The sequence below is a fragment of the Crocuta crocuta genome, unplaced genomic scaffold (assembly GCF_008692635.1).
Source record: "Crocuta crocuta isolate KB4526 unplaced genomic scaffold, BGI_CrCroc_1.0 scaffold99, whole genome shotgun sequence".
Taxonomy (NCBI): Eukaryota; Metazoa; Chordata; class Mammalia; order Carnivora; family Hyaenidae; genus Crocuta; species Crocuta crocuta.
The window spans coordinates 6367846-6393036 of record NW_027551560.1 but is presented as its reverse complement, the minus strand read 5'-3'; the positions used below and the strand labels follow the sequence as shown (position 1 = coordinate 6393036).

The 25191-nt window shown below is 42.9% G+C and overlaps 1 protein-coding gene across 2 annotated transcripts in view; it reads left to right on the top strand.

Moving 5' to 3' along the window:
* Positions 1 to 4477, top strand: part of PTCH1 (patched 1) — a 66945-nt gene extending 62468 nt beyond the window's left edge. For both annotated transcript variants that reach the window (XM_077749499.1, XM_077749498.1), the window contains exons 21-24: positions 830 to 929; positions 1485 to 1739; positions 3335 to 3890; positions 4436 to 4477. In XM_077749499.1, the coding sequence (XP_077605625.1) occupies positions 830 to 929; positions 1485 to 1739; positions 3335 to 3889 (910 nt within the window). In that variant the 3' untranslated portion in view covers position 3890; positions 4436 to 4477. The remainder of the gene's footprint in view (positions 1 to 829; positions 930 to 1484; positions 1740 to 3334; positions 3891 to 4435) is intronic.
* Positions 4478 to 25191: the final 20714 nt, after the last annotated feature.

The following is a 25191-nucleotide window of genomic DNA, read 5'->3' as shown; positions in this document are numbered from 1 at the left end:
CTTCTTCATGGTGCTGCGGCCTTTATGTTTGAATTGGCTGACGCAAAACAAGAGTATTCAGAGATGCTAAATTGTCCAACAAAAGCTTGGCCTACAGAGCAGCCCCCTCATTGTGGACCGCCCTCCCCCGCAAATGCCCCAGCAGCCACAGAATGGGCAGCGTTTTCTCTGCAGAAAGCTGGTTCTTGTCTTCTAAAAAGGTTGCAGTTGGAGCTGTTTGGTAAAACTGGAACTCACAGAATTCTAGGCAGAAAGTTGTGATTAATGAAAGCCCAGGGAAAACCTTACCTGATACGCTAGAGACTTAATTAGAGATTCTGCTCTAAGATGCTGAAGCATTTCACAGTGGATTAGCTGCCTGCAGAAGTGGGCTGCTTTTCCTCCTGAGCTAAATTGTTTAAATTCTACACCCTTCACTTCATTTGTTTGCTTCTGCTGGGTTTTCACGGACGGGGCCCCTCTGCATTGTATTTGTGCTTCCAATCTGCTCAGCCATTCAGCTCACATTCCATATTTTTGTGTTTGTGTAACACATTCATAAATAACATTACATGCCAGGAGATTTCGGCAAATTAACAAACTAATTTTTCTCTCTCCCCTTCATGAACTTAACACTTTGGGTTGTGGAATGTAGTCTTCGAGAGTCACAGGGTAAAAAGAGAGAAAAAAAAAAAACTAATGTTGTGCTGAATTTGAACCACCGTCTTTTCAACTATGTGGGTTTTGTTCATTTTTGGTTTTGACGTGCTGCGCAGTATTTGGGCACGTGAAGGCTTGCTGCTTTTACGTTTGCCACAGTGAACGCTCCTGTGTCCTTTTTATCTTCAAGGTATTTCTTTGCTGTCCTGGCAATTCTAACAATCCTGGGTGTTCTCAATGGACTGGTTTTGCTGCCAGTGCTTCTGTCCTTCTTTGGACCGTATCCTGAGGTCAGTAATTATGCCGGTTGTAATGGACAGTCCCCAGGCCACCTGAATGCTGTTTGTCCTAGGGTCACTGTTCATTTAGATCTTTAGGTAGATCCACATTACTGATTATTTACTTTTTCAGTAAACATTTCAGTGACTATGAAGTTTTTCATAGAAAAACTATGGCTTTTTTTCTCTTCAATTTAATAGTTTGGGGAATGCAGTACTAGTTGTGTTTTGGTTTTTTTTTTTTTAAATCAACTGATTGGTGGCCTGAGTCTTGTAGTTTTATATCCGTGGAGCATTTTCCACTCAAGATGACTATCTAGGCTTGAATAAAAGGAAAAAGGGCGCAGCCTGCCTTTCCAAAGTTTGAAAGCAGAGGGCAGCTCTTTTGCTCCAGCTGTCAGGCCTGATGGTCCTCGAGGTGGCAGAGTGGGGGAGGGGTAGCGGGAGGGGTAGGGGCAGTCAGAGGACGGGTGCAGAGACCCCTGAACAATACTGAGCTTTGCACTTCGTGTGTGACTGGCAGGTAAATGGGTGATCACACTTTTAACCTGGAATCTCCTTAAATAGGTGTCTCCAGCCAATGGGCTGAACCGACTGCCCACCCCTTCCCCTGAGCCACCCCCCAGCGTGGTCCGGTTTGCCGTGCCCCCTGGTCATGCAAACAATGGGTCGGATTCCTCTGACTCGGAGTACAGTTCTCAGACGACAGTGTCGGGCATCAGTGAGGAGCTTCGGCAGTACGAGGCCCAGCAAGGCGCCAGGGGCCCTGCCCACCAAGTGATCGTGGAAGCCACAGAAAACCCTGTGTTTGCCCGCTCCACTGTAAGTCACCCGAGGGGCCAGCCCCTGCCTCCTAGGCAGCAAATCCCAGACAGATAGGATTCAGAAATAAAGTGTAGGTTGGGTAGAATCCTATGAAATTGCCCATCTTTGACTCACACTATAAAAACATGAGTTTTGTGTGGTTCTGTCTCATATAGGTTGAAGAGGGCAGGGGCCAGTAACAGTAGCTATAAAAAGCAGTATATGTCTTGTTCGGGCTAAGGATAATTTGAGCCTAAGGCCCAGAGGTAAAGCCTGCTTTGCTTTTTTTTTTTTTTTAAGCTGTATATCATTTTAGAATAATACCTTTTTTTTTTAATGTAGTGGTATTTTTATTGCCAACAGTGTGATTTTTTTTCCCCCTCTTACTTCTGTTGCTTTTAATTGCCCTTAATACAAAATTATTTCAATTATTGATGTCCAAGATGTTACCCGAAGGAGCTGGAGGGAGCAGAGAAGCTCAGCCTTGAGTAATGCGCGAGAGCCATGAGCAGCCTGGGAGCCCCTTCTCAGAGGCTCCGAGAGTTGCCGCCATGCTCCCCAGGATGTCCTGAGCCCCCCAGGCCTAGAGCCCAGCACACAAAACCCAAGGAAGGTTCTAAGGCGCGTGCTGTTCCAACTCGGGGCCTCCTGCTGTCCCTCCAGGAAATGGGTATTCCAGTCTCAGGCCAGAGCAGCCCTTCCATGAAAGAGAGAGAGGCCAACCAAATAACCTAAATTTTCCTCCTCTTACCCCCCGTGACGATGCCTGCTGAGCTGCAGTGTGAATCTGGTTTTGTTCAGCGGGAGCCTAAAAATAGGTACAAGCTGAACGACTTTGAAGTTGGTCACGGTCCTTTTGATTGATGTGGCCACTGTGTTGCTCCATGCTTTGTATAGAGACCCAGAAACTAGATTCCTAACAACCGGACAGAGCAGCGCTGCCCCATGGAACCTTCTGCGATGATGGAAATGCTCCCTCTGTGCTCGCCAGTATAGTAACCACTCACCACATGTGGCTGTTGAGCACTTGAGATATGGCTAGTGCAATGAAGGGACTGAATTTGGAATTGTTGTTAATTTAAATGTAAATAGCCATATGCTCCTAATGGCTACCGCACTCTACAGCGGAGGTACAGACAGTCCTGCCAACGTGCTGCATTTGGGTGAGCCAGAGCCAGAGCCAGATGCCCAGCAGTTCACAAGGAGGACGAGCTTGGGATCTGACTGCAGCACAGGGTGGAGTGGTAAACCGGGAGGGAGGCAGTCCGGGTGCTCTCCGACCACAGCCCTGCATTTATGGGCCGCAGTCCTGTGTGTCTGGCCAGCTGTGCCTCAGAAAGCCTAGACATAGGGTCCAAAAAAGGCGCTCCTCTGCCACGTCGTGGAGGTTTTAAAAGAACAAGTTTTCCTTTTGTGGGTGGAAGGCCCGGTTGGCTCCCGGGGGCTTCTCCCAGCCATTTGTGGGGCTGACTGAGCACTTGGTGAGGAGCTGTGTGGGGGTGGCCGTCGCAGTCAGAGCCAAGTAGGGAAGGCTGGGAGCAGTGGGGGGCGGTGGCAACGCCCCGACTGGCGTTTAGCACCCGCTTGTTTTAACCTGCTCTCGCCCTCTGCAGGTGGTCCATCCGGAAGCGAGACATCACCCACCCTCAAACCCTCGACAGCAGCCCCACCTGGACTCAGAGCCCCTTCCTCCCGGACGGCCAAGCCAGCAGCCCCGGAGGGAACCTCCCAGAGAAGGCTCGCGGCCACCCCCCTACAGACCGCGCAGAGACGCTTTCGAAATTTCTACTGACGGGCATTCTGGCCCTAGCAATAGGGACCGTGCGGGCCCCCGGGGAGCCCGTTCTAACAACCCTCGGCATCCAGCATTCACTGCCGTGGGCAGCTCTGCACCCAGCTACTGCCAGCCCATCACCACTGTGACGGCGTCGGCCTCCGTGACTGTCGCCGTGCACCCCCCGCCTGCCCCCGGGCCCGGGTCTGGTCGGAACCCCCGAGGGGGACTCTGCCCGGGCTACGGGGACTACCCTGAGACTGACCACGGGCTGTTTGAGGACCCCCATGTGCCTTTTAACGTCCGGTGTGAGAGGAGGGATTCCAAGGTGGAAGTCATAGAGCTGCAGGACGTGGAATGTGAGGAGAGGCCCCGGGGCAGGAGCTCCGACTGAGGTGTGTGCGGCCGGTGGGCGGGCCTCAGCAGTGGTGGAGGGACACCCAGGCGCGTGGAGGGCAGAGCTCTTTGGGGTTCTCTAGGCTGCATCCTTGGGGAGCCCCTGGGCATTGGTATGTCCCACGCCGAACCCCAGTGACCTCTTACCTCCGCGGCAAGGCCACCCTGTCCAAGCTTTGTCATCCTTGGGGAGCCCATGGAGTCCCAAATTGGGTGTCTCACCTCGCTGCTCACCTGTTGAGGGTTGGTGCAAGCTAACAAAGAGGCTAACAGCTGCACCTTTCACCTGTTTTTCAGTCTTTATAATAAGCACCGTAACAGGTATGTAACACACAGCTCCATGCATAGGTGACAGAGTGAACATATCCGGGTCACAGCGTGAACACATCTGGGTCGCCAGGCCCCAGACCAGCCGCTCATGCCCTCCACCCAGCACCCCCAGCCTGCGTTCTAATGCTGAGCAGTTTGCTTACTGCTGTGTTTTCTAAATACAGACTCATATACCTATTGCTTAGTTTGACTACCTTTTTTTTTTCTTTCAAAGGGTGAGTAAAATCTGAAGCAAAGAGGCCAAAGATTGGAAGNAGTTATACAGATGTGCGCACCAGGAGAGCAGTTCAGTGTTACTGTAACCGATTGTATTATTTTGTGAAATAGTTCTATAAATATTTAAGAGGTGTACACATATGTAATATACGAAGGAACGGATGTAAACTAGTGCGATCTGGGCTTTCTCCACTCCTGCCCTCCGAGTGGGCGGTGGGGAGGCCACAGCGGGGCCCCTCCCGATTTGTACATTGGTCTCTGTGCCACAACCAAGCTTAACTTAGTCTTAAATTTCAGCATATGTTGCTGCTGCTTAAATATTGTATAATTTACCTGTATAATTCTATGCAAATATTGCTTATGAAATAGGATTATTTTGTAAAGGTTTCTGTTTAAAATATTTTAAATTTGCATATCACAACCCTGTGGTAGTATGAAATGTTACTGTTAACTTTCAAACACGCTATGCGTGATAATTTTGTTGTTTAATGAGCAGATATGAAGAAAGTACGTTAACCCCGGTGGCTTCTCCAGCTGTAGTTGGATGCGATTCTGTTTGGCTGTGCGTGTGAACACGTGTGTGGTTTCCCAATGTACTGTACTGTGATTTTTTTGTTTTTGTTTTTGTTTTCTTTTCACTGTCTGTAATCCTTCATGGGTTCCGCCCTAGTTAGGCTGGAAGAGTCAGGATATCTTTATTGCTTGGTGCTGGTGGAAAGCTAGCCCTGAATGTCGCCTTATCCCTTTGCCCGACTTGCTTCAGGTGCAGGGCATCTCTTACGATCATTGGCTGCTATCCAGACACTCCCAGTTCATGCTTCCGAGAAGATGGGCTCGCCGCACTGGTCATTGTGGTGGACGTCGGAACCTCAGGGTTTAGAGCTAACATCTGTTCATCTTCATTGGTATTAAAGAGTTCTAGAAGTGCCTAGTGGTGAGCCTCACCTGGGCCATGAACATTACCCTAGTTTATGCAGCCTTCGTTGTACCTCTCTTGACACGCACACACGCCCACATACCCTCAAACGTTCAAGAGCAGATTGGAAATCTTTTGGAGACAATGACCCTGTTACGAGTGGCAAAACCTGTTAATTCTGGGTCCACAATAAACCTGGAGGTGATGTTTTGAGTCCCTAGAATTTAAACTCCCCTCTTCCTAAATTGCACAGTTGGTCGGGGCTTTCTGGATCTGTTTGTATCTTTTTTAAAAAATAAATAGTGAGCATCAGTGTGGTGACATGGAGTCAGAAGTTCTACAGGATGAGAGCTTCAGAAGGATCCTTCTCAGTGCGTTAACGTTAACGTTATGGGTACACGCTTCCTAAATAAACTGTGTCCCTCCTCTCCACCTTATTAGTGTCCGTTCAATGTGACATTGATCAAAGAGCAGGGAGATGTTAATTGCATACACCCCACTGAAGAGTGTATATGGAGGCAGATCTCTCAACCAGGCATTATTTTTATTAAAGATTTGCTTCTGTATCGATTCTGTTGTCTTGCTTTGAGGTTTGGTCTTCCTCAGCGCTTAGCCAGAGACCCGCAACTGTCGGGGAAGCAGTGGATACCCGGACCAAGCTACTGTAGGAGCACAAAAATGGCAGCTTCCATTGTGCCCTCCTGTTTTACACGGAAAATCTCAGTCTAAAGGCAATGGGCTCCCAGTAGTACTCAGCAGTACAGTGACCTCAGACCCTAACACTTGCCACAAAACTGTAAGATACTAATTGTAAGCCACCTGTGGCCGCCAGGTGTGTGTGTTAATGTGCCAGGGGCCCCGATGGGCCCACGTCTACTGTTTGGTGCTTCTGTCAGCCACACTGTCTGTCCACCTAATACCCAGCTCTGCTCAGAAAACTTCCGCCCTGCGTTCAGGAGAGAGAAGATGCAAACTTCTGAGGTCTGCTTCCCTCTGGCTCGTGGCGTGCCCTCCTCGCTCCTTTCCTGAGCCCAGCTTGTGTGGCGCATGACAGTTTGCACAGCCCTGCTTTCTGCAGTGTAGAACTTTTCTCCCGTAGTCACATTGGCAAAGGGAGAACTCGGGGGGCTGGCAGGCAACTAGAATTTCTCTCTCTCTCTCTCTCTCTCTCTTTAAAATAGTTTTATTTTGTCTGTCTTGTTTGTTCGTTTGGATGTTTTAATTTTTTTTAAATCTTTGCTGATATTTATAATTTTGTATCATAAGAATGTTTTCCTACAGTATTTGTCATGCCAGTTTATAACAAAAAAAATGCAGGGATTTTATTTCTATTGGAAACACTATTACAGCTATGTTTTACTTTTGAACAGAATTTTTATTTGTATAGAGTGCTTACTAATGTTAAATAGTTCAGAGTATATAACATTTTCATTAAAGACTCGTGGTAGGTTTTAGTGTAAGGAGTTTAAAGGAAATAAATATTCAAACTGGGTCTCATTGTCTGCCACTTTTGGCAGAAATGGGTTTGCGTCATTTCAATTACAAAGATAAAAGTATGCCATATAATTTATTTATATGAAAATTTATTTTTGTAGTGTACATAGTAGTCATCAAGTCTTTCGACAGAAGTATATTTTTAAAGAATTTATATGTGATGAATCCATGATGTCTGGAACTTTGCTGAGACATGAGTGGGGCACACTTTTCATTGTAAAGTACAGCAAGGAAAAGAAAATGTTTAACAGTGTTAAGAGAGTGAGATGAGTAAATATTCATGCAATTGTGAAATGTGTATTAGTTACCATTTGTGACCTAGTGTGGTTCTCATTTTAAACCTTGGAAGGCAAAAATGTACAAACTCTCTAAATATTAATGTTCAAACACTGATAGAAATTCTAACATGAATAAAAAATAATATAACTTGTTGGTTATGTCTTTGTTCATAGAATGTTTTTTATTACAATGTTTTACATAGGCAGTTAGTGTGTCAGGCCATCAGTAACTTTGTTCATTTGTCTTAGTAACATTGCCAAAGAATCCTTTCTTGTTCTACCTCATGGAGGCATTGTTGATATATGAAAAGTTCTAGGTTTTTACTTTCTGACACCAAGAAAGTTCCTCAATTACCATTCAAAACAATCCCTTCCTCTTCACCTAACATGTTTTTATGTGACGCCTAATAATTAGAAGGAACATTTATAGGGAGAAATTTGGTGACTATTAAAATAAATGGAGGTGCCATACTTAAAACAGAGGAGTGGACGATACGGGGCTGATTAAACCCGATACAGAATGTTTTCTTCTGAATGTTTATGATATGATTATATCCCATCTTTATTGGAACCATGGAGAAAAATAAGACCAGGAATATCGTAGCCATCTGAAAGCAAAGAGCAGTGGGGTAGAACTCAAGACCCAAATTGTTACACGTGGGGAGAGGTTGGCAAACTGCAATCCACGGGCCTCCTGTTTTTGTAAAGATTTAATAGAAGACAAATGCACCCATGGACATACAGATTGTCCATGGCCTCTTTCCAGCTAGAGTAGCAGAGTTGAGTAGTTGTGACACAGTGTACAGCCTACAAAGCCTAAAATAATGACTGGCCCTTGGGAAAGAGTTTGCCAATCCATTTTAAGATCGGGTCATCCTAGGCTGATGATACTCAAGTGGGGTTTATAGGTCAGCAGCACTGGCATGCCTTGGAAGCTTTCTAGAAAAACAGAACCTTCACTGCCACTCCAGACCTACTGAGCCCTGGGAGTGAGGCCCAGGAATCTGTGATTTAACCAGCTGCCCGTAGTTCTGATGAACCAGCAGAGGCGATCCCTAAATTCCTTCCAGCTATTATTGGACTCCGGCTCCACAGCCAATGCAGGCCAGATCTGAAAACAGCGTAGACCTCCCGACTCCTCTGGGTGGTCTTTCCACAAGAGCACATGTTCATCCATGGGAAAGAGTGGAGGACACCTGTCAACTGTATTTGTGTCTGGGAGTCCAGAGAGAGGCATTCCTTTCCGGTGCTCTACCACCACAGCTCCACCTGCTGTGGGGCAGGACCTCAGTGGGGGGGTGTAGGCTTCAGACCCTCATCCGCCCTTCCTGCTGAGAGCGTTACAGGTGACCAACTCTGACTTGGGCAATTCCCTTGAAACCTTGGAGCCTCTATATCCTCATCTGTATATAAACTACAGATAATGCATATCCTTTACAGACACCTGAAGGTCAAAAGCTGTGATGGTCGTGATAAGGTCTGGCCCAGAGGGGACAGTAAGAGTTCACTGAAAGAACTGGAACCTCTGTGGACCCCACACTGAATAAGATGCTTGGGTAATATGTCTTCCTTGATAGATGCGTTATCTTTAAAAATAAAAAAAGAAGAAGAAGTCATAAAGTGTTAAGCAGAGTTTCCTGTCTTATAACCTCATCTTCCTATTGCCTGGTCTAATCAGCAATCTGTTCCAATAGCCCTTCGGTGGTGAATTTCATATATAATGCTCACTTGGTTCATTCAAAAGTCATGAAGAATAGGTACTCCCTGAAACTAGCATGGAAAATATTAATTGTGTTAATTGGAATTCAAATTGAGAGACACTTTCTTTTAGACATGCTTTATACCACCAAAATGACTGTTCATTACCATCCAATTTTATATTCTTTATAAATTACATATACCTAAGTAAGCTAATTTAGTTTTTCATGTTGGCCTAGGGAGAAGTTTTTAATCAGATTTGTGTCCCAAAATCCACCATATTTATTCAGGACTTATGTAAACATAAGGCCCCATTATTTTTGGCACGATGGGCATATTTAACAGCTTTGGGAATGTTGCATGGTGCTAAATTTCAGGCAGCAGCCACGTTGATGTAAAGGCAGGTGTTTCATTTTTGGTAACTGGCAACTGACCTCCCAAAAGGAGAAGAGGAGATGGCCTATTAATCATCCGAAAAGAATATTTGCCAAGTTTTAATTACTTTTAATGAAGGCTGCACCTAACGAGAACACGCCTAGAACACGAATCTGTTTAATCGTTCACGTTAGAGCACGTTGGACGCCATTTTCTGCCTCGGTTCCCTGCTGGGAAATCACAACAGCTGCCATTACAAGACTCTTGACGGGACACTCTGGTGTGTTAGGTACTTGATGGACCTCAGGAAAACGGAGGGACCCAGGGCCCTCTGTTCCATAAAGCAGTGAGCAGTGGCGGTGACCCAAATTAAGCTTGGCCTGACCACAGCACTTGGGTTCTACACGGCAGGGTGTTTTTTATTATTGATTCCCACCGACTCTTGAGGAATTCCTTTCCTTGGGGCAGCGAGAACGGGCCTCTCAACAGAGAGGGAGCCTTTGCCCTGACAATGAGACATACCCCAGGAAGCAGTGTCCTCTAGAAGAGGCAGCCACAGCCACGTCTTTCTCAAAGTCAACCAAACCCCCTTCCGTTCCTTTTTCCTGGACCGTGTTCTCTTCATTCTTCTGCTTCCTATCCACAGGACTCCAGGCCAAGGGTATAGGAATGTGATGTAAGCTATTGATGAGGCAAAAAGAAAAAGAAAAGCCGGATAAAGGTTCACACTAAAGCAAGGCCAGAAAATGCCTCTGTGAACAGCACCATCTTTGTACACAATGGACGACGCCTTGTGTTCTCATGGAAAGGGGGTTGGTGGATAAGAACTGGTTTTATTTTTGTAAAGAGAAAAATCATGTAGATGGAGGAGAAATTGATGAGCATGTTCTGACTGGTGAGTTATTATATGAGGATTGCAGCCTGAAGCCCACACTAAGATGCCAAAAGAACAATCTTTGTAATTACAAATTTCCATCAGCAGCAGCAGTAGGTGGACTGCTGGTGAGAGCCTCTTTTGCAGCAAGAGGAAAAGCAAGATGAAGCAGGAATGGAGAAAAGCAAGAGGCCCTCCGCTTCGGACTGAGAGAGAAAACAGTTATCCATCAGAGGGCACGTGGCCAGGTGTCCAGAGAGTGAGGCTGGTACTGTGGAAAAGGCCAAAGTGCCACCCAAACTAGGAAAAGACCATCAAAATGAGGAAAGGGCATGAAACAAGTAGAAGAGAGCACCCAGATACAGAGATCTTCTCCTTCAAAACGTCCATGGGCTGCAAGAGCAGTTGCCAGCCCATAATACTTCCATCATGACCGAAGCGTCAGTGAGCACACCTACCTTTCCATCTGATGGATGCTTTCTCTTTTTTTATTCCACTCCCACCTTACGTGAATTGCGGAAGGTTATCATGAATCATGGATCATGGAAGGGTAAAGCCGTATGAGTCCTTTATCTTCTAGGACCGGAAAAGTCTGGAGAAGTGATATGCCATTTTTAACATTAGGCAACACCTTCAGTAATCAAGTCAGGTTTTGGACCTGGATCTCGTGCAGTCTGATGTTCTTATTCTCTCCTACTGCCTTCATTTCCCTGCCATGTGTTTCACGTGTTATTTTCAGAGGCATGGGTAACTGCTACACAACTACTACACAACTACTACAGCAGAATTGCTTCTGAGCCCTTCAGCTCCTATGTGTGTGCACAGTCCTGTGCACAGAGAGTATATGTTTGCACTGAAGGCAAACAGCTGCAATGCATGAAGCAATTAGCAAATCTCTGAATTATCCTTCTGATTACACTTAAATTCCAAAAGCTAAAAGCTAATTGGCTAAAATTTTCCTCCTTAATTAGAAGCAATTAATATGGGAAGCTAGGTTTGCATTTCACAAGAGAGTTTGCATTTCATGATTCAAATCTCATAGTTCATTTACTAATGGTCTCTAATGGCTCGTAATCATAAGGCACACACAATTACGGTGGGATTTTCAAAGTGTAAGTAAGGGAGGATGGTTGGATTTATGACCTATTCTTCCAGGCTCAGGACAGAGCCCGCATCCACCTAGGACGACAAAACACATATCATGCCCGAACACGCTAACCCAAACACACTCACGCATGTAACACGTCAGGACCTGCCAACTTTGACCCCTTTCGAATTTCCTCCTCTCTCTCTTGTCCTCTCTCCCCTGAGGAGGCTTGTCCTCTCTCCCCTACTTGGTCAAGTCAGACTCTCAACACCAAGGCCAAGAGAAGTCTGGATAGAGTTCAGATGCCACTGGTAGAGCCCCCGCCTGGGAAGCAGTAATACTAGTATTCTTGCTCTGTGTGTGTCAGGCCATTGGCTATCTCACCGAACAAACCCCGTACGTGACATCGACAGAGACTCTGGGTGCCAAGTGAAGAGCAGGAAAGTGTAAGGGGAAATAGGAAGAGGAGGAAGAGATGGGAGCAGGGTGCTGAGGAGGGAATGAAGCCACAGGGATATGAGGAATGACTGCGGGAAATTAAGAAAGAGAATACAGAGGCAAAGCCTAAGTCAGAAGCAGCATCTGCAGAGTCAAGGCTATGACAGGAGTCCCTCACCACACACCAAAGTAATTTCCTGAGAATAGTGGTGAACCTGAAACCAAAGGGGAAGACAGAGAATAAAAGAAAGTTCCTTTGTTGCATGTGTTTGTTTTTTCCTCTCCCTTTTACTTTCCAAAATCTTTGAGTGAGAGACGTATTGTGGGCCAACTACAGCCTACAGGCCAAAGCCAGACTGTCACTTGTTTTTGTAAATAAAGTTGTATTGGAACACAGACATGTTCATTCACTTTTGTACTGTCTATGGCTACTTTCATGCCACAGTGGCAGAGCTAAGCAGTTTTGAGAAAGACCATACAGCTTAGGAAGCCTAGAATATTTCCTATGTGGCCATTTACAGAAAAAGCTTGTCACCCCTGATTTACAATATAATGCCTCCATATCAAATCAGGTATCCACTCTGGCCACTGTACAGACAGCGATGCTAATTCTTGCTATTTCTCAAACACGCCAGACACTATTTTGCCTCAGGACATTTGCACTTACTCTTCGCTGTACCAGAACTGGACATTTTGTCTCCCAGACAGACACAGGCTCACTCCCTCATCGAATTCAGTCTTCGTTGAAACGTTACCTCCTCAGGGGCTCCCTAACATCCACTTTAAAACTGCAAATACAATCCGCACCCCGACCCCAGCACACCCATCTCCCTCTTGTGACTAATTTTCTCCACACCATTTAGTATTTCCTAATATCCTCAATATTTTGCCAACTTATTTGCTTATTGTCTTTTTTACCCTTGTAGAATGTTAGTTCTTTGAAGATGGGGATGTTTGGCTCTGGTATTTACTACTGTATCCCTGAAGGCTAGAACCATGTAAGTACAGTATTTGTTAAGAGAATTAACCCTACAAAGTACCTACTGTAATTACTCCCAATTTGTGAATGAGAAAACTAAGACCCTATGAGATTACAAGACTTTCTAGAGATTGTAATGCAAGTAATGGATTTCTAAGCCTCCGGACTTAAGAATGACCAGAGGGAACTCTTTCCATTGCTACCTTTTGCCTCTAGTGTGCATTCCTTCTATAGCTAGTGACTGAGCCTAGCACCGTGTCTAGATCCCAGCACCATTCCAGATTCTGGGTAGGATAAAATGAGTAACAGGACCACAATCCCTGATACCAAGAACCTTAAAATGTATTTCTATTTCCCTACAAATAATATATAAATATAATGACACATATATGTGCATTTTTTGTTTTGTTTTACTGTACTTTTTATTATAGGACATTTCAAGTACACAAATACAGCATAGAATAATGAACCCCCATGTATCCAGTTCCAACAATTGGTAACATTTCTCCAGTTCCATTTTGTCTGTCCTCCGCCAATTTCTCGTTGTTTGCTGGATAACACAAATCCCAGACATCATCCCATTTCACCTACAGATACTTCATTATGTATCTCTAACCAAGAAGGATGTTTTCATTATTGAAGTATAGTTGACATGTAATGTTACATCAGTTTCAGGTGTACAAAACAGTGATTTGACAACTCTATACATTGTGCTATGCTCACTACTTGCTAGCTACCATCTGTCGCCATACAACTCTATTACAATACCATTGACTATATTCCCTATGCTGTATCTTTCATCCGTGTGACTTATTCATCCATAACTGAAAGCCCATATCTCCCACCCCACCAATTTTACCCAACCCTCTCCCTCTCTTCCTCTGGCAAACTAACCACCCTGCTATTATTACACAAAACAGAATTGACAATAAGTCCTTTAAATCACATAATACCCAATTCATATTAGAGTCCCCTGATAGTCCAAAGTTGACGTGTATGTGTGTGTGTGTGTGTGTGTTTGTATTTTCTCCTATTTTTTCATGCAAACCTTCCTGTAATTATTCAAAATAAAACAAAAAAAGGTGGAGTGCCTGGCTGGCTCAGTCAGTAGAGCATGCAGATGGCTCTTGATCTCGGGGTCATAAGTTTGAGCCCTACACTGGGTATAAAGATTACTTAAAATAAATGAACTTTAAAAGAAAACAAAAAAAGGAAACAAATGTTTTTTTAAAATATTTTAGAATGAAATATGTTAGATAAATGAAGACAGATATACAACTAAATATAATATAGACTATGAAGCATCATTTTTTAAAAAAGAATAAATCAAGCAAAATGAGACCCAAGGGATGAATGGATCAGGAAAGATGTCATGAAGGAGACGACATTCAAATTTGGCCTTGAAGGATAGGATTTCAGTAGGTAGAGATTATGGGAAGGGTATTATCAATAAAAGAAAGAGGCTGAGCTATGTCCCAGAAGATAAGAAATTGAGGGTGTGTCTGAAAAATGAGAGGTCCATTTTGTTCGAGCAGATGCCATCCATGAGCTCTGGTTCTGAGTCTTGTCCTAAGACTAGCGGCTTCAACATGACCTGGGAAATTGCTGGAAATGTAAACTCACAGCAAACCTCCACCCCCACCCTGAGCTCTACTAAAATCATAATCTCTGGATTGTTTTAAGAAGTTCTTCAGATGATTCTTTTTCTTTTTCTTTTAATTTTTTTTTAAAAATTTTAATGTTTTATTTATTTCTGAGAGGGAGACAGCGTGAATAGGGAGGGTCAGAGAGAGAGGGAGACACAGAATCTGAAGCAGGCTCCAGGCTCTGAGCTGTCATCACAGAGCCCGACGCGGGGCTCGAGCCCACGAACCGGGAGATCATGACCTGGGCCGAAGTTGGATGCTTAACCGACTGAGCCACCCAGGCGCCCCCCCCCTTTTTTTTTTTAATTTTAAAGTTGTATTTGTTTAAGTAATCTCTACACCCAACTAGGGGCTTGAACTCACGACTCTGAGATCAATGGTTGTGCTCTTCCAACTAAACCAGACAGGTGCCCCTCTCCAGGTGATTCTTAAGTTCCCAAAGGTTTAGGAAGGGTACATGTAGGACATGTAGAAAGAAGGTGACCTTAAAAGCTAGCCTACAGACAATGGCCCTATCTGTTTGCCCTGTTGAAGAGTGTTAAACAGATACCTGAATGTCTGTATTTCCAAGCTCTGAAGGATGGATGAGAGGTACAGAAATAGAACCTTGGAGCAGGAATAGCATAGGAAACTATTGCAGTGGCTGTAAAATTGAATTATAGCAGCAACCAATTGTTGTGTCTCCCGACATCCATTCACTCATGGGTTCCCAGAACCCAATTATGGAAAGGGAGGAACCATCTCTTTCCTGACCCTCAGTCTATTCACTTCAAGTAGAGCTGTCCAAGGTCCAGGGTTTATCATTGACTCTGACTGTCCAATAAATGCATAATTTCTTGGCCACAGTGGTTGATTCAAGGATGGGAGCAGAAACCAATTGGTATCTGTTAGATGTTGTGAGGCTTCATCTGATACTTGTAAGAGTAGATGTGCTTCCCAATGGGAAATATGCAACCCCCTTGTGAGTGGAGTGGAAGAGCACTTTTCTGAGAAAAGAGCCAGTTGAGTGGAAGAAGGTATAGTCAAGGAAAGAAGAGGATGAAGTCAAAACTGCTTACATCATTTGAACCTTGGATCAAGCTGCACCTAAAGCTAATTTGTTCTCAAAGATTTCAGTTCTGAAAGGCTTTGTGGCCCAGCCAACTGGAGGCAGGATTTTTTGTCCCGAATGACCTAAACTCAGCATGGCGTTGGGCTTGATAAGGGAACTACAGATTCACAGGACACTGACTTCGGATTGTCACTAAGAGAAGAGACCGAGGAAGTCAAAGGTGTTTGACATTGTTGCAGGTTGGATTCCATGAGAAGCAGACTCTGAGAAGGACATGTGTGTGGGATGTTCACTGGGGACGGTGAAAGAAGTAGCACTGAGCAGAGGGGGAAGTTGAACTGCCACACAATTGGTCCTGTGGGAGCTGAGATCACCTTTCAGAGTTGGATCAAATTACAGTAAGGAGGCCAGAGCTCTACACTCTCACATTGACCAGTCACTGGGTACAGGCTTCCTCCAGAAAAGGGGCATAATATTGGGCCATGTGTCTTTCTTCCAGCAAGTGCAACTCCCAAAGAGAAACTGAGCTGAGCCATCAGCCACCAACAGCCTTACAGCTGGGCAAGAGTGCTGAATCTGGGTGCGGAGGGAGCAGCCCAGCATTCATGACAGCCAGGTTTCCTGCCCTAGTGCACGGCTGTGAGGACAGGGATGCATGCAGTTGAAATGGGGGAGGGAGGAGGAGCTGATGCATCTGGGAGAAGGCAGAGGTAGTTTTGAACTGGTTTAAACCTCTGTTTAAACATTTAAGGGATGTTCCCAGAGGTCCAGACTGACATCCATCTGGGAAGCCTTGGAATCGAAAGCATAGTTGACAAGTACCTGCCAAGAGAGACTGGAGATGGAAAGGAAGGAGGACAAAGCCTGAGGAGCTCCCCATCTAGGGAGCAAGGAGAAGAAAGGGAAACCATGAAGGGAGAAATGAGGAGCAGTTAAAGAGGTAGGAGAATCAAGCAGTGCTGCAAATTCCAAGATAGTAGTAATAATAGCAAATACAAATATTCCCTCCATGCCAGGCTATGATCATCTATGGGCAAGGAACCTAAGGTGGTGGCAGATGCATTGGGTGGGAGTTAATCAGTTGATGAGCAGTTAAGTTAAGGGAAGAATCTGGAATCTGGGCATAGGACAAGTGTACTTGAAGAATGTGTATTGGCTGAGTAAAACATAAAAGTCATCAAAAACAAGAGTATGCTGAATAAATTTTATCTCTACTCTGTTTTCATTTAATAGCTTTATTGGGATAGAATTCACATACCATACAATTCACTCATTTAAAGTGTACAAGTCAATGGTTTTTAGTATATTCAGAGTTGTGCAACCATCGGCACGGCCAACTTTAGCACATTTTTGCTTCCTTTTAGCTGTTACTCCTGTAGCCTTCCCATTCCCCTCAGCCTTAAGTAACCATTAATGTATCACCTGCTCTGTTTTGAACATTTCATATGAATGGAATTATATAGCATGTAGTCTTTTGTGACTGGATTCTTTTACTTAGCATAGTGTTTTCAAGGTTCCTCCAGGTATTAGTACTTAGTAGCAGGTATCAGTACTTCACTTCTTTTTATGGTCAAATAAGATTTCACTGCATGGCTATCACATATTTTGTTTATTATCAGCCAGCTGATGGACATTTGAGTCCTATTTATTATCTCCTAAAACATTCATGTACCAATTTTTGTATGGACATCTTTTTTCATTTCTCTTGGGTACTGCTGGGTCATGTGGGAAATCTATGTTCACTTAATCAGTCGAGGAGACATTTACAGGAAGATTGGGAGTGTTTCCCATCTGAAAATACATGCGAATAATAAAGCCAAACAAATGACCATCCTAAGGAAAGACCTAATCTCTGAGATTCCAAATCTTCTGGCCTAAAGAGATAACCCCATTTGGTCACAGAGTAACCATGAATTTAGCTGTATCCCCACCCTTTCCTGTCACCACCTGTTCTTGGGGGTGAGATGAGGAAAGGAAGATAGAACAAGTCCTTTGATCCTAACAATGTACATATTTTATGTGCAGTATGCATTTACATACATTACGTACAAAAAGCATTATGCAGCTTATGATAGTATCTGAGTTGGAGTGAATCTTCCCAGTATATGCCCTAATCTTTTGGGGGATTTTCAGTGGGATCTGGGAGGGAGTAAATGATGCATAAGACTGTGTATCAGATGAAGAAAGGATACTAAATGGCAGGTAGGGTTAACCTTTGGGAAGAGTTAAGCAGATCCTAGAAATTCAGAACCATGAAGGGTCATTGTGAACTGGCAGGGTCATTTTGGTATTTCTGTGGAAGGCAGGACTGGTTTTTGAGGTCACCTATCTGACACCCTCTGAATAAATTTTCAGGATCAAATGAGAATAGAGATAGTGTCCAAAATAGAGCTGACGTCTGTACCAGGTGCTGGCTTTACATTCCCTCTCTTAGGGAACCCTTAGAGCTGGCCTAGTGTGAGACCGTGCATCCCATCATGAAACTAATCATACTGAGGCTCAGAGAGTCTATCAGTTAAGGTCCAACAAGAGGCAGAGCCAATAAAAGACATGACAGATAGATGGATGGTTAGATAAGTAGAGAGACAGATAGGCAGATTTAATACAAGAAATTGGCTTATGCAGTCATGGGGACTGGCTAAGCAAATCCAAAGTCCTCCTTTGGGCAGACAGGAAGGGAAGATTATGATCAGGCTGGAACCCCAGAGCCATGAGCTGAAGAGAATCTCTAAACTCAAGGAAAGCCTGAATCCTCTGTGGAAGGCTTCCAACTGATGGGTCAGGCCCACCCATGATAATCCTCTTTTTAATCAACTTAAATGTGATTGATTAGGTATTTTAATCACAGCTGTAATAGTCCTTCACTGCAGCACCCATATTAGTGTTTCACTAAATACTGGAAGAAGGTGCATGCACGTTACAAAAAGGTCACTGGTTCCCTTCCAACACCCAATTCTCAAAGGAGAAGAACCCAACCAGAAACTAATGAAAGAGAATGGTGGAGACTACAGTTGATCCTTTACAAGGAGACGCCTCAGAAGCCACCACAGAATGGTTAAGTAACTCTGTTGACTCCATCATGAAGAGCAGAATCCATTCTTGCTGGTTTAAGCAAAAAGAGATTTACTACAAGGCAACCAATGATTGAGAATAATAACAAGTACTTAGAAGGCTAGAGAAAAAAACTGGGAGCTGAGTTTTGAGAAGTTATGCAAACGCCGCAGAAGCCGACTACTAGGAGGGCTTCTGCCTCTTTTAAGATCAAGAAGCTGGGGTGTCTGGGTGGCTCAGTCAGTAAGCGTCCAATTCTTGACTTCTGCTCAGGTCATGTTCTCACAGGTTTGTGAGTTTGAGCCCCGCATCTGGCTCTTCCCCACATATGACTGTGCAGAAAGCCTGCTTGGAATTCTGTCTCTCTCTCTCTCGCTCGCTCTCTTTCTCTCTTTCCCTCCTGCACATTATCTCTCCCACAAAATACATACATAAACTTAAAAAAAATGTTTTAAACAAGACCAAGAAGCCACCAGTGAAACCAGCAAGTTCTTGACAGCTCTTGAATCAAGCCACCACAACCATGCTGCCCAGGACTAAACACCAGAAGCAACACAAACAAGTCCTCAGACTCACTTCTGCTTTCTGCCTTCTTTGACTGCACCAGATGGATGAGACTAAATCAAATCCTTAACTCCTGGCTGCAATGGGGTTTGGAAAATGCTTTCAGTTCCTCACCTCTGAGATGTTAAGATGGTTGGATGTATGTTGGGCATCAATCCACTGCAGTAATATACAATGTCCTCCAGCCATTAGGGAGCAAACCCAGTATCCGTAACAGTCTCTTAACCCCCACAGTACATTTCCCATGATCCAGAATGGTCTTTCTTCTCTTTTCAGATTTGGGGCTCTTTCCTGTCTAGGACTTGTCTAGAGATATTTCTGGTCTCTACCATCTAAATTTGCATTTACCTATTATGTCCAGTTTTCATTGTTGTCTTGGCTGCAGACTTCTCTGAAACCACCTATCCAAGAACAAATAAAAACAACCCATTGTGTTTCTACCTGCTCACATGGCCTCTGACATGGGGAGGGCTGCGGTATGTGGAACCCTCTCTTCCTGAGCCATCACTTCAAAATCTGTTCATGGAAGTTAGCAAAGTGGTCACTGGGCAATTAAACCTAGTGGCCTTAGTGATACTTAGAATTAGAAGAAGCATTTGGGAAACAAAACAGCCTTCTGGCAACAATGCAAGGAAAATCAGGTCTTCTTGGATTTTCTGTTTGCGTCCTGGTCACATCACTCCTGTAACCCAAAACTCCTAAATAAATAGTGAACATAAATAATAATAAATAATAAATAAATAAAACAGTGAACATACCCGAGCCAGCTTCTAGGCAAGCACATTGATGTAGCAACAAAAGCTCACAAAGAACTACGACTGTTCACTGTGGGCCGGTCATGAATGGGGAAAGATTTACACACTGGTCAGTATGAAATGTTATTCCTTTGTAACCAGGAGGAACTCAGAAATAGGCATTTTAAAGTCTCTAGAGAGAACCAAATCAGCATTCCTGGCAAATATCCCCAATATCAAAGTTCTAAGTAAATGACACATAACTCCATAAATCTAAGCAAATGGATTTTTCTGGCACAATTGTACAACTTCTTTCTGGGGAAAAATCTCCACAGTAAGTCTCTGTTTAAGGGAAATAACCTTGCTTCATGTGGTTTGTTCAGTAAATATATGCATATATATTTGGCTGTATACATATGAGGACTGATAAGTGACACAGCAAGATCTATGTACATATTTATTCGAAACAATTTGATTTTCTGGAAGATCAGAAAAATCCTTGTGGGTATGAAGAGATTGTATGTTTACTGACACTGAAAATAGTTCATGATCTATTGATCAATTAAAAAGCAGATTACTAGGCACATGGGTGACTCAGTCAGTTAAGCATCTGACTTTGGCTCAGGTCATGATCCTGCATTTGAGCCCTTCATCAGGCTCTGTGCTGACAGTGTGGAGTCTCCTTGGGATTCTCTCTCTCTCCCTTTCCCTCTGTTCCTGCCCTCTCCTCAGCCCCCACTCTCTCAAAATAAATGACAAATAAACTTTTTTTAAAAAGGAGATTACAGGGGCACCTGGGTGACTCAGTTAGTTAAGTGCCCGACTTTGGCTCAGGTCGTGATCTTACTGTTTCCGAGTTCAAGCCCCATGTTGGGTTCTGTGCTGACAGCTCAGAGCCTGAAGCCTCTTTCACATTCTGGGTGTCCCTCTCACTCTTTGCCCCTCCCCCGCTCACACTCTGTCTCTCTCTCTCAAAAATAATAAAATAAACACTAAGAATGTTTTTAAATAAAAAAGGAGATTACAAAAAAAGTATGGACATTATAATTCTTTTTCAAAGAAAAGTATCTCTGCATAACAGCAGAGGCAAAGTCAGAGGGTGTACATTTTCATGATGTGATTCTTACTAATATTTTTCAATATTATTTATTGATATTAATGTAATATTATTTAATAATTACTTTGTCTTTACTTAATATGTTGCCTTATTCATTGTTTATTCTATTATGTCATTTCAATATATCATTGTTTCAGGTGATTTTATATTTCGTGTATATCTATACGTCTCATTTACTCTGTGAAAAACAACTTTCCTGTCATGAAGAGAGTTTTTATTATTTTCCTTACTCGCTTGGTTTTTCCCCCCTGACTGTCTCCCCCACCACCACCACCTTCTTTTCTCTTTTCAAAATACCATTTTCAGGGATTGCTTACAAGCACCCATGGTTTATCAGGGAAGCAAAGAGCCTCCTAGAACTTCGTGAGGACTTCAGACTTGCTCTGGGAGAAATGAAGGAAGCCTGGCCCCTGGGAGATGCTGTGAGGCAGGGCCGGGCTGGGGTCTGCCATCAGACAAAGGGACCGCAGCACATGGGAGGCGAGCAGATGCCAACAGACAGCTTTTGTGAGTCCCTTCATGTTAATTAACTTTTGTGAGAACTTTCATGTTAATTAACTTTGCTTGAGCTTTCCCTGGACTTGAAAGCTTTGGAGTGGTTTGTTTTTGCAAAATGCTTTGACTCCAGGGAGAGCTGCTTCAAGAGGGAAAAAAGGAAAAACAAAAAGAAAGAAAGGGAAAATTTTTAAGTGGGGTTTTGCTTACCAGGAAATTTCTTCCCTTGGCTCCGACTCTCCCCTCCCCCCACAAGGACTGACTCAACCATCAGAGAGAATTTTAATGGCCTTTTTTCTTCCCCTAAAAAATAAACCAGAACCAGACTTCTATGCAGTAAGAACTAGCTTTGCCTCACCCAAGCGAAGACAGGTGTGCATGTGCGTGTGTGTATGCGTGTGTGTGTGTGTTAAAGGAAGCAAATTCAAAGTATGAAGAGCTTTGGCCTAATTTATTTCAAACTAGAAGAAAAAGGGAAACAGAGCTGGATTTGTGAGGGCCAGTTTTGTAGCTGAATAACTTGCCCATCCACAGAGTGGCAGGACCCAGGTGAGACAGGTGTGGTTTCATTCTTGGTGTTACCAAGACTTTACATGGTTGGATGGGATGGTAGAGGCTAACAGGGGCCAAGTAAAAAGAGAAAGTGCTGGAAAGGGAAACTCTAGTCAGCCCCCTAGTTATTAATAAAGTGTACACAACATCAAACTACTGACTTACTTTTTTTCCTTCCTTTTATGATAAACATTTTTAAACATATAGAAAAACAAAGTTGAAAGAATCAGATACCCACAACCTGTATTCTATAATGAACATTTTGCCCTATTTGCTTATTTTTTAAGAGAAAGAGAGAGGGAGGGAGGGAGGGAAAGGAAAAGAGAATATCAAGCAGGCTCCATGCCCAGTGTGGAGCCAGACAAGGGGCTCCGGGCAGGGCTCAATGTCACAACCACAGTGAAATGGTGAGATCATGACCTGAGCCAAAATCAAGAGTCAGACCCTTAACCAATTGAGCCACCCAGGTACCTCTGCTCCATCTGCTTTTATCATGTGTGAAATCACCCATCCATCCCTCTCACATGTCCATCAGGCAGGCCATCTTACTCTGTAAGATTCCAAAGTTGCTGACATTGGTATTCACCTGTAAGCAATTAGGTGTGCACCTATTAGTTAGAATTCAACATTTGCTTATGGTTGTGGAGTTTTTTAAGATAAAATTTACATACAGAGGAATGAATAAATCTTAATGGACCTTTTGATGAGTTTTAAAAAATTGTTTTTAATAAATAAATTTATTTATTTTTGAGAGAGAGAAAGAGACAGAGTGTGAGCTGGGAAAGGGGCAGAGAGAGGGAGACACAGAATCTGAAGCAGACTCCAGGCTCTGAGCTATCAGCACAGAGCTGGATACGGGGCTTGAACCCACAATCCATGAGATCATGACCTGAGACCAAAGTTGGATGCTTAACCGACTGAGCCACCCAGGCACCCCTGATAAGTTTTAATCAAGGCATACAATTTTTTAAAGAATGATTTCAAATTTTTAAAAAAGTTGCAAGAATAATACAAAGACCTCTCATTTGCCCTTTACTCAGATTCACTACTTTTTTTTAATTAGTCGTAAGTTGTATACGTCATGTACCTTTACCTCTTAATAATTTTGTGTATATTTCCTAAGAGCAATGCTATTCTCTTATTTAGGAAGTTTGACTTTGATATTATACTTTTTATCTAAACTACAGTCGATATTCCAATTTTGAAAATTATCCTAAATAATTTTCTTTCTAGCATTTTCCCCTTTAATATAGGTTCCAGCCCTCTGTGAATTGTGGTTTTACCTTTATTGTGCCTTTCTTTATCTTGCTTAATGTTTTTTGGCTTAAATTCTACTCTGTTTTATATCATTATGGTGATCATTGAATTCCTATTGTTTCCATTAGTCTGGTAAATCTTTGTCCATCACTGTATTTTTACTCTATGTTTTAGGTGTGTCTTTTGTTTTTTAAATACTTTTTAAAGTTTATTTATTTGAGAGAGAGAGAGAACAAGCAGTAGAGAGGCAGAGAGAGAGGGAGAGAAAGAGAATCCCAAGTAGGCTCCACCCCGTCAAGGCAGAGCCCTGTGTGGGGTTCAAACCCATGAATCATGAGATCATGACCTGAGCCGAAATCAAGAATAAGACACTCAACCAACTGAGTCCCCAGGTTCCTCCAGGAACCCCTATGTGTGTCTTGATCACAGTGTAGAGTTGGGGTTTGTTATATAAGCCAATTTGAAGATATTTTCATATAGAGACAAATTAAACCTATTCACATTTAACAAGATGACCTATGTTTGGTCTCAGCTCCGTCATATTTTTAAAGTCATAATTAAAGTGTATATTATATTGTATTTGCTATGCTTCTTTCTCTATTAAGTCTATCAGCTATATTAATTTTAAAGGTATTTTTGGTATTTAAGAACTTTTGCTCTAAACATTTTTCTTTTCAGTAGGTTTTGTGCCCAGTGTGGGGCTTGAACTAACTACTGAGAGTTGCATGCTCTACTGACAAAGCCAGCAAGGTGTCCCAAAGAATTTTTATTCTAGTTACTACCTTTGTATTTATATATTTTACAGTTTCCCTAACTCCATCCTTTTCTTACTTATTCTCTTATTATCTGACTCCTCAGTGGTATCTTCTGACTCCCACTTACTATCACAGGCAATGATCTTATTCTGCTTTCCTCCTCTTTGTCCTGTCTCCTTGCATTTTTAGTTGTTTTCTTTCTACTTTGTCAGAACATATAATATTTATGCTTTCCACCCATATTTGCTCTCTAGTTTACTCCCAGCTCTGCCATTAACTATATTAAGTGTTCATCATTGGTTATTTGGCTTAAGTTTCCTCTGTTACCACTTAGTTGGATGAAGTTCATTCTCCACTATATTCTTCAGGAAGGGCATATGCAATAGTATTCCATACTTTGGATAGTCTAGGTGGGCATAAAATCCTTGAGTAGTATTTTCTATCCTTGAGCATCCTGAAAATGCTGCTTCACTATTGCCTTACTTCATATGTGGCTCATGAGAAGCCAATGCCCTGCCTGATTTTCTTCCCTGTAAGTAATTGTATGTTTTTGCCTGGAGGTTCTGAGGGTATCTTTTGTTTTTGTTTTTGTTTGTTTGTTTGTTTGTTTTGTTGTCTTAAAGTCTAATTGTTTTACTAGGATATGTCTTGGAGATAATTATCTCATGTCAGTTTTCAAAGTTACACTGTAGTTGTATATGTAGACTGAAATGTTCTTTTATTTCCAGAAAATTGGGTGATAAATTTAAATACTAGTTCCATTACAATGTTTTGTTTGTTTCTTCAGAAATCACATTATCCAGGCATTGGACCTTTGTTACGGATCTTCCATTTTAACCACTTTGTCTCAGGTCTTTTTAACTTCTTTATGTCATTTTAATTCTCTTGATTATCTATTCTTTTTTGATATTCTTAAATAAGTTTCCATTGAAATTTATTTTCCATTGGGAGTTGTAATTTATTCCTTTTGTAATTTATTCTTGATTTATCAGATAATTGCATCTTTTTCTTCAGTGTCTTTCAATCAATTCATGTTGCATTTCTTATTTTACAACCATTTCTATTCTTAAGAGCTTTTTAAAAATTTTATGATATGAGGATTTAAAATAATCTATCTCTGGGACACCTGGGTGGCTCAGTCAGTTAAGCTTCTGACTCTTGATTTTAGCTCAGGTCATGATCTCACAGTTGTGAGATTGAGCCCCATGTCAGGCTCTGCTCTGGGTGTGGAGCCAGCTTGGGATTCTCTCTCTCTCCACCTTTCATATGCCCCTCCCCTGCTCACATTCTCTCCGTCTTTCTCTCAAATAAATAAATAAATAAATAAATAAATAAATAAATGTTAAAAATAAATAGATAAATAAATAAAATGAATATAAAAAATCTATCTCCA